Below are 13,323 nucleotides of genomic sequence, written 5' to 3'. Positions count from 1 at the left end.
TCTTACTATATCTGTGCAGGGCATTGGTGAAACCAGACCTAGAATACCATGTATAGTTTTGGTCACTTTACTCAAGGATGAACATATTTGTATGGAGTTCAGAGAAGGTTTACTAGGCTGGCTGCTGGGATGATGGGTTTGTCTTATGAGAAAAGACAGAGTAGGTTGGGCCTATGCTCTTTAGAGTTTAGAAGAATGAGATGTGATCTTATCTAAACATAAAAGATTCTGAGGGGACTTAGGCTAGATGCTGAGAGGTTGTTTCCCCTTGTGGAGAATCTAGAACTAAGGGCCATTGTTTCAAAATAAGGGATCTCCCATTTATGACAGGGATGAGGAGGAATTCTTCTCCCAGAGGGTTGTTATTGCTGCAATTCTTTTCCAAAGAGAGAGGTGAAGGCTGTGTCATTGAATATATTCAAGATAGAGAAAGACAGATTTTGACAGACAAGGGAGGCAAGGGTATGGGACTACAGACAGGGCAGTGGAGTTCGAACCACAATCAGATCACCCATGATCTTATTGAATGGAGGAGCAGGCTCAAGTGGATGAATAGCCTACTCCTGTTCCTATTTCTTATATTTTATGTTTGTCAATTCCTTTTGTGAGATGATGATATAAACAAATAACACACCAGCACTTTCCCCCATTTGTTTTTACATTTTAGATTATTGACAAAATTAAGGAAGACAGGAACGTTATTTTTGAAATACTATGGCATTTCATAGATGAATGAAACATGTGATACATTACCACCTACCGACATCACATTACAACAAATTTAAAAGTTAATTCAAATAGCTTCCTTGGGAAGAATGGACTCATTTTAATAACATTTAATATTAACTTCCAGAATGTAATCACACCCTCTAGATAGCAATGTGAAGTAACTTAAATCGAGCTTAGATGTTGCAAATCCATCAGCAAACTCAATATTAATATACACCAACCACTAATGTAAGTCAATTCAACTTGTACATCGGTATGGGAATTGCTTAAAACAGATCACAGATTTGTAGGCAACAGAGAAGCAGAAATATATAAAATTATTGTTTTGATTCTCATCTTTCGTTGCTATAATCCTGCTGACCTAGAAAAAAAAGCTATTGCCACAATATCAAGACAAATTCAATTATAAATTTGCAATACTGGATAATTCTTACAAGAACATAAATAAATATCAAGACCAACAATGGCAACAGCTTTTTGCAGAGACATCGGGGGCGATTCTCCCACCCCGCTGCACTAAAAATTAATGCAGCCGGCCGGGAGATTCTCACGCCAGCCAATTTGTGGGGTTTGTGCATGTGGTCCCGCCCCAATAATGTCTCCCAGTGCCGGATTTCCAGCAGCATCAGCTCTGTGCCAGGAATTGGCGGGGTAGTGCAAAAACCATTTAAAAGGTAATTTTAATATCATTTCAATGTAATTAACGGGCCCAGGACTGAAGTCTCTGGGCCCGCCAGCATCTCCTGCCTCCGCCAGAGTGGTTCACTCCAGCGGGGATTACTGTAGCTCCCCACTAACGGGAACCAAAGGCCCGACCTCGCTGAAGTGAAGGGGTGGCAATTGGGCCCCCCCCCCCCAGAAGGTCGGGGGGTGCCCTCTGGGCATTGGCACCTTGGCACTGCCCAAGGGGCAAAGTGCCAATGCCCAGTGGGCACCTTGGGCATGGGCAGTGCCAAGTGGACGAGCCCTATGGGGGTGGGGCCCAGGGGGCCAATCAATGGGAGTCCCGCTGCCACTCTGCAGACAAGAAGATTGGTGTGGAAAGGAGGGAGGCAGGCTGGGTGGTGGCTGGAGATTGGGGCAGGCCAGGAGGGGAGTGGTTCGGGGCTGGCCTGGGAATGATCAGGGGGCCAGCCATCAAGCTGGCCAGCAATTGGGAGGCTGGCAGTGCAGGGCTACTGTGCAAGTGCCGATCTCGGCGCTGACATGCACAGCAGCCTGCTCAGCGCTATGCTGCCGACCTTCCAGGGGTAATAGGTCTCGCCCACTGATTGTAAATGATATACATGCTCGTGACCTCTGCAGCGCACAGAATGTGGGAGATTCTCCTCTGAACTCCCACTGAAAAAATCGTGAATTACTCCAGTTTTCACACGAATTCAAAACTTAGAATTTGTTTGGGAGAATTCTGGCCATCGTCTCTGATTTAATTTGGATAATTTGGTGTAGACTTACTATGGCATAACATTTCAAAAGTTGTAATCTATTGTTTGGATTTTTGTGCAACTATAGAGATAGTGACAGAAACTATTTTTTCAAATAGATAAATCTTCATAATGCCTGCAAATCATAAGACATACAATATTCAGTTCACTGATTTATTTAGTATAAAATGTATTTTTCTTTAAATATCCCAATAAAATTGCTAAATAACGGATTCACTTTTAAAGTGAGTTTGTGAATTTAAGTTAATAGTTCCATATCTTGCTCATGTAGATAAAATTCAGTTTTTCTTTTTAAAGAAAATCATTGCTGCCTATTATCATGAGAACAATAACTAAATTTCAAAAAATGAATCGAAGGATGAAACTCTAATGGGTGAGTTTGTATACCTAGCATATACTTATACCCATTTTAGTTTCCATGTTTAACTCATTTGTTTGCACTTCAAAACCATTTATATGCACTTTGCTTTTAAGTGATCCTTTAAGCACAACTCAGAAGTGGGCTATCCAGAATGGCTGAATCATTCTTAAAGATAATGGTCAACAAATTGATTTGCGCTTGTTTGTGGGTGTGGTGATCAAAATTTACAATCAACTCATGCCAAGATCAGCTGAGTCAAGCAGCCTACAAACGTCATGCTGCCTTCATCACATATGTGGATTTCTGTGCTCAAAGGAGCATACAAGCGGAGATAGTCTTCTAACAGATGACTAGAATTGCAGAAACAACAGCTCGGGGATGCACAAACTTGTTATCTTCACTCAGAATGGCATTATTTGTGCTCAAACTACCATAATCACCTTGCTGTTATTGCTCATCAGCAAGCCCAGACTACTACAGCCTACGTTGAGGCAGTCAAAAGTCAAACAGTTAAGGCCCAGCACGACTGAAAGACCACCTGCATTCTCCAAAACAAAAGTGAAAGCCAGCAGTCTTCCACCATGCTGTAGCCACTGGGATAGCATTTCATTAAGAGCACTTGGTCAGACAAAGGCACCTGCAAGACAGGCAAAAGAAAAAGGTGGATTGTTGACCATTGTGTATATTATCAGCTGTGTTCCTATTGACATTTTTTTTTGATGATGGCTTTTATTGCAGGATTTTAGCCAAGAGAATGTCAAGTGGGGAAATGGGGAATTGCAGAGAATAGTGATGATGAGATGATGCGCTAAGGGAACCAGAGTCTCAGCAGCCAATCATGGAGAACCTGCTCAGAGAGATGGGGTACTGGGTCCCTCCTCTTCTTCCGCTCCCTAAGGTGGTCTCCATATACCGGTGGTGAGAGCTGTGCCCTTAAAATAGTGAAGCTGTGGCAAATGCAACAGATCACCACAGACTTGGAGATGTCCCAGACTGCGCAATGTAGAGCTCCCTCTGAGCAATCCGATCAGCAGACCGCTGCTTGAAAAGGTAGATAGTCTTTTCAACATGTTCTATGTGGCAGTATGGCTCTCATTGTAGGCCTTTTGTCCTTGCATGATTAGGTGGTAGAGGGAGTCATGAGCCAAGCGTATAGCAGGTATACCTTGTCGAAGCACTAGCTTATAGTCCTTCATGTTGACCCAAAACAGCAGTTATGTCAGATTGCCTCAGAATAAAGGTGTTGTGGCTGTTGCCAGGATAGCAGGCATTTACCAACACGATGGTTGGGCATGGTCACACACTAATTGCGCATTAATGGGTGAACACCTTGCGGTTCCTGTTCTTCTCCACATTTAAACATGGGACCTGCAGATTCATACATGTGCAGTGGATGATTTCCTGCACAACTGGGAATCCTGCTACCCTGGCAAAACCACGTGCTGACTCATCCTGCCTCTCTGTATCTAGAAAGAAAATAATGAACTCTCCTCTCCTCAAGCACAGTGCCTCCATTGCCTCTTGGATGCAACAACAGACAGTGTGCGGGCTACGTTTGCAAAGTCACCTGCTCCGACCTGGATGTATCCAGGTTGAGTGACAGGAAGCTTGGTGATCAGTGGCACCATCTCCGCCTCACTACGAGGTTGGAGATCCTGTTGAAAGAGATGGCACATTTCAGTGACCATTTCCTCGGTGACACCATGGCATTGCTTTTGCCTGGTGTGGAAGTAGGAGTAGGAGCTTCTTGGAAATCTTTTGTGAAAAACCCTCCTCCTCGTCTCTCCACAGAGATGATCCTCTCTGCTCCATTTCTGAGGTCCAGTCCCAGAAGCACTGCAACTGTGGTGCCCATAACTTCTGTAAACTTTCAGGATGCAGCCTTCCTTCCAAATCCTGCAACTCATCAAAACATCTCAAAAAGCAACCAAAATACTTCCACAAACTATGCAAGAACAGCAGCAATTCAAATGCATCTCACCTGAAAGTTAGATGGCTGGCCTTTTAAACAGTGCTAGTAGAGGAATCTCTCCTGCAGTTTAACACACTTTCACACACACAGGTATGTAAAATTTCTACTTCAGGTAAACCAAGCAGACAATCTTGCTGGGAAAGTTAATGTACTGACAAGGATTAGGTAGTAAAGATAAATCAATGCATCAATGCGAGAGAAACAATAGCATATCAAATGCATGCAAGTGCACTGCAAGACATCATTACCTTGCCGCAGGAAACATGACCTGTTCATTATAGCATTATTAACTTAACAACAGGCCTACCTCCAATCTGGCTCCGGTCCAGCTTGTACTTTGCATCACTTAACTGTTTAAAATACTTGCTTTAAATGTTGTCAATCTAAATTACGATTTGTGTTTCAGTTTTCCAGATTAACATTTGAACAGCAATGGTGTCATTTTACTTTTGCTTAAATTCAAATGAACATAGGAAAAATGAATTTTTAGGTAACGGGCCAGATTCTTAAAAATGAGGTACAAACACAAATGCAATTTTATTTTCTCAGTGTAATGATTGCCCTTAATGATTTGTGCTAATATTTAATGGTGACAGCCCACTTGACTAGTTGAATTCCAGTATATTTTAAGTGTCATTCAAAATCAATACCTGAAATGATTACAATGTGAATACTAGCAATGCTACACACAAACCATTAAAACATTATAATGCTGATATGGCCTGCAATTTAAAATATTAAAACATTTTGTAAATTTGCATGGATAAATAAAATATCATTATCGTTGATCGCCAACTCCAATTATTCTATTTTGAAAATTCTACTTTGTAATTTTCCAATTTACGGTCATTTTCTCCCTACTTGAAAAATAATAGACTTGGGATAATATTAATCTACTGGACTCATAATCCAGAGGCCTGAGCTAAAGATCTAGTAACACATCCCACCAAGGAATTTTAATTCACTTAACTAAATAAATCTGGAATCAAAACGCTACTGTCATGAACAGTAACCATAAAATTACCAAATTCTTTAAAAACCCAGCCTGTTCATTAATGTCCTTTAGGAAAATAAACCTGCCAGCCTTACCCAGTCTGGCTTACATGTGACACCATATTCACAGCAAAGTGATTGACTCTGAACTGACCCCTCAAATGGCCTAGTAAACTATTTAGGTTTTTTTCCCCCCAAGAAGGTGGCTCACCATCTGTTTCTCATGAGCAAAAAGGATGAGCAACAAATGCTGGCCTTGCCAGCAATGTCAAAATCCCTTGAATTAATCCAAAGAAACTACCTTTCTTTCACCGTTCTCCATGATTCAGCCGACAGGACTTTTCAGTTGGACAACATTAAGTTTGTAATTTTACCCTAAATTATTCTCACTTCTGGCATTCTCAGAGAGATAAAAAGTTACTTTAACAATTGCATTTCAAAAACTCGTATTGAATTACAGGTGATAAAAAGTAACACTTTACTGTGCCAGGCCATCCATCGGCAATTCTATTAAAATTCTTGCGCTTATAATATAACCTAACAAACAGACAACAAGACATGTCTCAAAGAATTAATGCTCATGAAAATGCAGGGAAACATTTGCATCATCAACATGAAAAAGTCTTTGCTTTTCTGCCCATCAAAGCTGGAGAGAAACTCATTCACAAAGTTAGCACTTTACTCAAGTATCAATAATGTTGGTAAACTTAATTCTGTATTTTTAGGAAATACCGGTGAAAAAATTCTACATGGTCTATATCTCCATAAGTATAGTAAGCAGTGTTTTAATGCTACATTGGTCTATTTAGAATTTTTGTTCCCTTAACATTGGATTACTGGTCTGTGAAAATAAAACTATCAGTACTTTGCTAACTAGTTCCTATGAAGTATGGTCAAAACTTTTATTTTACTTAACAATCAATTTGGTTGCATAGACTTTTAGTCTTAAATCCATTCATAAAACCATAACTAAAGAGAAATAACACAGACTTGCATTTGTGTAGCATTTTTCACAATCACTGGATGTCTCAATGCACCCTGCAGCCAATGAAGTACCTTTAGTATATGTGGGAAAAGGCAGCTTGTTTGCACTCAGCCATCTTCCTCAAACATACATGTGATAATGTCCAGATAACCTGTTTTTTTTAATGTTGATTAAGGAATAAACATTAACCAGGACACAGGAAATAGTGCCATGGGATCTTTTACATCCACCCATAAAGGCAGGTGTTTTGAATTAACATCTTATCTGAAAGACAGTACCTCCAACACTGGAATGTTCCCTTAGTATTGCAGTGGAGTGTCATCCTTGAATTGTTTTGCTTAAGCCCTGGAGTGGGACTTGAATCCAAAACCCTGTGATTCAGAGCCGAGTGTTCTACAACTGAGCCATGGTTGACAGTTCACTAGAGCACAAAATCGCAGCTAACACTCCAGTGCAGTACTGAGGAGGTGCTGCATTGTCACCATCTTCCAGATGAGACATTAAAACAAGGTTCTGTTTGCCCTCTCAAGGTGACTCCAAAGATCCCATGACACTATTTCAAAAAAGAGCTAGAATGTTCTCTAAGTTGACTAATATTTATTTCTTCAACCATTAACACATTGCTCTTTGTGAGACCTTGCTATGGGCAAATTAGCTGTTGCCTTACCTTCATTATAAAAGTGACTACACTACAGAAGTACTTAATTGGCTAGAAAGTGCTTTGGGATATCCTGAGATCATGAATGGTACTGTATAGATGCAACTAGCCTTTCTTTCCTTTCTATTATATGTTTAAGCAGGGCTGGAAAAATAATTTCACCAACCAATCTGAAGCAAGTTGCTTTCCTATAGAGGGGCTGGGGGGGGGGGGGGGGGGAGGGGGGGGTGGATGTATTAGTCCTCTTTAGAATTAATTTCTTCTTGTGCAAATCCTAACAGATTCCAAAAGGTGAATGGTTACTTTGAATTGAAAAGAATCCTAATTAAAGATCTTTCTGGCAGTGACAATATGTAATTTTGTAACTTATGGTGTTATACTGATACTATAGCAAAGAGCCTGACATTATTCTTCCAAAAGCAGTATGAATGAAGGATACAAAGTTGTTATATATTTTTGCACATGCATTTGGCTTCACAAAACAAATTACAGAACTACAAGTGGATTGCGCTGACTGTCACAATTGGTATTAAACTTGTAATTAATTGTAGCTCGGTGTGCATTTATGCCAAGGCTTTTTATGGAATGTTTGTTCTATAGATGATCAAGAAGTATCTAATGACTTTTTTTGTAGAAATCATTACAGCTTAGTATATGGTGTCAAGCACAATAAAATTGGGACAATAAACTGTGGTTAGACCAGAAAATAAGTTGCAATGAAGAGGTTTTGGTATCTAGAAGGATTTGGCAAGCAAAAAAAGGGAATATTTGGAATTTTGTTTTTTACATAATGAATCTGTGTAAACCATGATTTTTGAGTGCATATATTAAAATAAACATCGGAGATCATAGAACCCAAGACAGAAGTACGCCAGGTAATTGAATGAATGGTTCAGTTTAAGATACAATAAGACAATTGTGAACTACCTGGTATAACCCATAATGGATTTGTTATGCATTTGATAATATCAATATTATGTAATTATTTTTCAAATCATAGCCATGATATAAATATGCTTTTACACTTGATATTCCTTTACATTGTGCTCTAATTATACATTTTGCTTACACAAAAGCACATATTAATACCACTGATCATAGCATCATTTAGAAGGGTTTGGGTGAGATAGGTCGGGAACAGGCTTATTTTCATTAGTTTGGTCCCATTCCAGTGTTTGGTAGAGTTCAAACTTCAGCCTCCATGAATGGAATGTGCTTACGACTGAGAGCAGGGTGAACATCATTACTACAGCGACAGAATCATCTGGCCACTTGCATCAAAAGTTATGCTAATTTCTATGTCGCTTTAACCACCACATCTGAGAAATCCTAGATTATTTCCATTTGGACATCTCAATGATAAACTGTACTTCGATTTAAATAAGGAGTGTGAATGAATCAATCCCACCACCCCCATGTCTTCATCAATCAACAGCTATCTCCCACACAAGTTTCTATTTATACATTGTTTTTAAATCCAAATGCTGTACATTACATTGAACAAAACAATAAGTAAACACTCCTGAATTAGCAATATATTAGACAGTGAAATTGCAAAACATAACTACCGGAAAATCTTTCAGAAGATCCTTAGATAAATAAACATTTTAAAGAAATTGACTAAACATTTATACAAATCACATATTGTGTTATGTTCAGTAATCAAGTTCCACTTTGTAAATGAGTGTTTATTGTTTATACATAGACTGCATGTATCTATCACAGAATGACAATAAATAACATCTTTACATGTTCACGTTTTCTCAATAGCGTGGATGAAATACAGTAAATGGGAATCTGGGGATTCAAACTAGTCCAAAATCATCCTCAAAATATGGTTATCAAAAATTTCTAAATTTGGTAAGACCATTTTTAAAATTCAGATTAAAGTTAATGTGCCAGAATATAGTAGTTACACAGTTTTTAAATGGTAGTTATTCAGTGACAGTGCTATTGCATGCAATCAGAGAATGAATTAACAGCCAATATCGCAGGCAACACGTGAAGATTATCGCATTCTGACGTCTTCTACCCTCCAGTAGAGGGGATTTTTTTTAATAATCAGATTCCAATTAACTCCGAAGTACCCTGTGTGTTTCCATAAACATCACTATACCGAACGGTGTATAACCGTGGCGTGGAATTCACTACTGCCACACAGGTAATCCCACTGACTCATTCCACTAATAGCTATCAATCGTGATCTAATTCCAGGGTGACCACCATTTGCACAATAAACAGATTATTTTTTTTATCTCTCTCTCCCAAATCCACTTGTAAATAGCGATCTGCAGTGATGCCTATTGCGTGGATGTTCCGAATTCCTGGGGAGACCTTTAAATGAGGGAATCACCCACTCACCGAAATGGACGTTGCCGCGAAGCCACTGCAATAAAACGCATATTCCACCCGGGCGGTGGCTTTAAAATGCGAAAATCAAAACAAACGGGAGACTTTATTAAAAAAAAGAGATATATAGACGGAGCTAGTTCGCCGTTCTCGTTTTTTTAAAGAAATGCAAACTCCAATCTATTTTTGCATGCGTTGACCAGTGTGTGGAGTGCGTGCAGATCAGCAGCTGTCACTTGGACAGCGCCAGTCTGCTTACAACCACCCACCCCCCCTCAAATAAAATCCCAAATAATTAGAGTCGGAAATAGGTAGGAAGGTTGACTGCAATAATATCAAACCAGCGACAGCCATACTCAGAGGCAAATGTAACTAATAGAATTAGATGGAGGCTTTTTACACAGACAGAATATGCAATGCTCGAATCTGCAATCACAGCCAGATAGATAGATAGATACACGTCTGGCTTCAAATCTAATTAGCAACGAAAAACACTCAACAGCAAACGATTTTTTTTTTCTGTCAAGCATCAATATCGACTGCTCCCTGTTTAGTGATTTTAAAACCGAATGGTAGCCAACCATCCCTGTCAGCCGCTAAAGCCTCCTCCACTGAACGAAAGCACCATCATCATCATCATCACAATATGCATCCAACCGTTTGTAATTTATTTTCTTCCCTCCAGTGTCCAAATCGCACTTTGATTTATTACAATCGAAATGTGCATGGGCTTGGTATATAACAACCCCCCCCCCCCCTCTCTCTCCTTCCCCTTCCCTCCCCTCCCCTAATCATTAGCCAGTACTCACATTTGACCATCCTTTCCGTGGTGGATATATTTATGTCATTGTTGGACATCTTCATGAGCGAATGCAATGGGGTTCCACAGGCAAAGTCTCCGCGGTTTTCCCCCCCCTCCGAAATGAGAGAGAGAGAGAGAGCTGGCGAGCAAGAGCAAGAGAGGCTGCAGTTTGCTACAGTAGCATCACCCAGGCAGCGGCTGGCTGCTACACTGAGAGCGGGGGAGGGAGACGGAGCGAGCACGCGCCGCGCTCTCGCGGGCAACCCGGCGCGCGAGCGGAGGACGCAAAGGGGCAGAAAGAAAGTCTGGGCACGCCGCGCGTGACGGCGGCGTCGCGCATGCCCACGCTGCGCATGCCCCGGACTCCTGTCAGGGGGAGGCGGGTGCGGCGTCACGTGACGGCGCCGGGCCACCTAGGGCGCTGCTGCGCATGCCCAGACTTTTTTTTCTACAGGGGAAGGGGAGCGGCGTCACGTGACGGGAGAGCCGGGCTCTCAAGATGGCGGCCGCATCGGGGGAACTCCCACGCAACTGGTGCCAGGGTCAGCCTCACACTGCCCTCTCACGGAGGCACAGGGATTACCCGCCCCCCCCCCAACACAAATACCAATCCTCCCTCCCACCTACCAATCGCTTATTGTTCTTTCGAAAGGAAAGGGGTGGGAAATCCAGCAGCAGCAGCAGGTAATGGAGGGGTTAGAAATGTAAGCGCAAAGCCGCAGTGTGGAGAATTTTGCTGGAGGAAAATGTGTGCAGCTGGCTGGGCCCGCCGCCGCGGTGCTTACACATCACCGTCTGGAAAGGGTGGAGAGAGCAGTGGAGGCGGGGAAACAGATCCATCCTCGGAAAACGCTGGAGATTCTGCTTCCCCCCAGTTCAGGCAGTGTCTGTTCAGAGAACAGGCGTTAATGTTTGGTTAGCGGGCTCCTGCGTCTAAATCTATCGCGCATTTTTAAAAAATCTTGCCCCTACGTTTTCCTCCTTCAATGTCAGCACCTATATTTTTTTTCTCTTTCTCGCCAGTGTTTTGACCGAAGATCCAATCCAAAATATTAACTCTTCCGTGCTCTGTCTTGTCCGCTGAGTGTTTCTAACACTTTGTTTTTGTTCTAGACTTGTAGCTTTTTGCATTCTGTTTATGGGAGTTGTTGTTATATGGGAATATCATGAGTTGTATATGCATTTTAAAAAATTAAAATTACTTACCCTTGCTGTATTTATGCCTTAGTTTCCATGCTATGGGGTTATGCACTTAATATCTATTTTTCCAATATCTGTACTGTTGCCATTTTGCTATTTAATTAAATCAATACATTTGAATATCAAGCATATTTGAGCAGCAATATCTATTATGTTTATTTGGTTTTATATAAAGCTTTATTCTTGAATATAGAGTTATTTAGGATTTTGTTGAAAGTGAAGATAAATATTGTCTCATCTTCAAATGTATACAAGTGTATTGATAACTTGGAAGAATGTCAGTTTAGAATAATTTGCGACTTTAAAAACAGCCAAGAGCAAAAGATTTTAAAAATGTGCAATTTTACATCAATTGTATATTGTGAAACCTCTAACCAAACCTTATAAAGTTCTATTAAAGCATTGAGACCCCACAGTCGGCACCAGACAATGTATGACAATTGCCAGATGTACTATATTTTTCTATTGCTGATCCTCAATCAGAAAATGTCAGTGTTGGGAGGTTGTCAGTCACAGATCGGTATGTCTGAGCAAAGTCTCCATTTGTCTTCTGTAGGTTAATTAAGTTTCATTAACAAAATTATTTATACATTTATAGCAAAGGATACAAGCTAGGAACGGTCTCCATGTTTAGATCTATACACGCCTCTGCTCAACACCAGAGTTTAGGTCATGTGCCTTCTTACATCACTGTGTGGGTGTTACTGTACTCTTCCACATTAACCACATATGTGCCAGATCCTTATGCTACATGTCTCTGCATCCAATGTATTTGGAGTTATGCTTGTTTGCTTCACATCTTATCAGCCCCACATATTTACATTATTACTACCTTATCACCATCCCATCTCCTCCCTTCAAGTCCTTGAGTTTAAAGATTCAGGCAGTCTGGAGGCTTTCTGACCCTTCCATATCTTGTTAGAGGAGTGGTAGGCTCTGTTGTTGCTGGTTCTTCCTGTTGGCCTGGAGATTGAGCTAGCATTTGGGTACGCTTTCATTCTTTTCTTCAGTTCCTTTGTGTTGTGAACCACACTTGATCAGGTGGGCTCTTGCGGTGATCAGTAGTTGCTGCTACTATAAACGGTAAGTTGCAGGATGGATGAACATTGTGTTCATCTCCTTGTCTATTTTTCCATCATCGTGTGGGTCATCTTGATGTCCTCTGAACAAAAGCATTCCTATGATGAAGGTTTAATAGTACGCTCATTTATGCTTTTTGTTGTCGACCATAAACCACTGCTAAGGTTCCAAAATCTATTGTGGTTTTGGATGCAGGCTGGGAGTTGCAGCATGTGCGTAGTATTGACCTACTGTACTGTTGTCAAGCCAGAGGTAGAGGCTTCTGTTAATTGCTTTCTTTCACCTCTTCCATAGGAGGTGTTATGATTACCTTCTAAGTGGTTTGCTGGACTGACCATTGAGGGCTTTCTGGAACCTGTAACAAGAATGGACAAACCACCACTCTGCAAAGAGAAAACAATTCAGAGCTGAAGTCCTAGTCAGGATACTCTTTTTGTTCGAGTATTCAGGAACGTGCAGTTCTGTTTGGGTAATGACCGTGGTTGTCTTGACATCATCTGCTATCTTGAGATTTAAGGCTACACGGGTATCCCTGCTCAGGGGAGAGGCTAGTTACGATGATGTATGTCAGTTCAAAGGTCTGTTTTCTGCCATACCTCAGTGGTTCCAGGATCATGCCATGAATAGAAGTTAGATTCCTCCAGGCCTGTCAAGTGGGCCCCTGTTTAAAAATAATGGGTTGCCCCTTTAGATGTGGAGATGATATGCACTAGATACATCGATGACATTTCCTTTGGAGTCATGGTGAG

General features: G+C 41.0%; 1 protein-coding gene across 5 annotated transcripts in view; it reads right to left on the bottom strand.

The window, feature by feature from the left end:
• The window catches only part of LOC144505132 (protein phosphatase 3 catalytic subunit alpha-like), a 342,133-nt gene extending 331,584 nt beyond the window's left edge, over positions 1-10,549 (bottom strand). For 3 of the 5 annotated variants that reach the window (XM_078231022.1, XM_078231021.1, XM_078231024.1), the window contains exon 1: positions 10,302-10,489. In XM_078231022.1, the coding sequence (XP_078087148.1) occupies positions 10,302-10,356 (55 nt within the window). In that variant the 5' untranslated portion in view covers positions 10,357-10,489. Of the gene's footprint in view, positions 1-10,301 lie in introns of all 5 variants that reach the window. The other 2 variants (XM_078231023.1, XM_078231025.1) reach the window with 2 other exon arrangements.
• Between the last annotated feature and the right edge of the window lie 2,774 nt (positions 10,550-13,323).

The sequence above is a fragment of the Mustelus asterias genome, chromosome 16 (genome assembly GCF_964213995.1).
Source record: "Mustelus asterias chromosome 16, sMusAst1.hap1.1, whole genome shotgun sequence".
Classification (NCBI taxonomy): Eukaryota; Metazoa; Chordata; class Chondrichthyes; order Carcharhiniformes; family Triakidae; genus Mustelus; species Mustelus asterias.
Note: the sequence above shows the minus strand (reverse complement) of the source record. Positions and strands in the feature narration are given on the sequence as shown.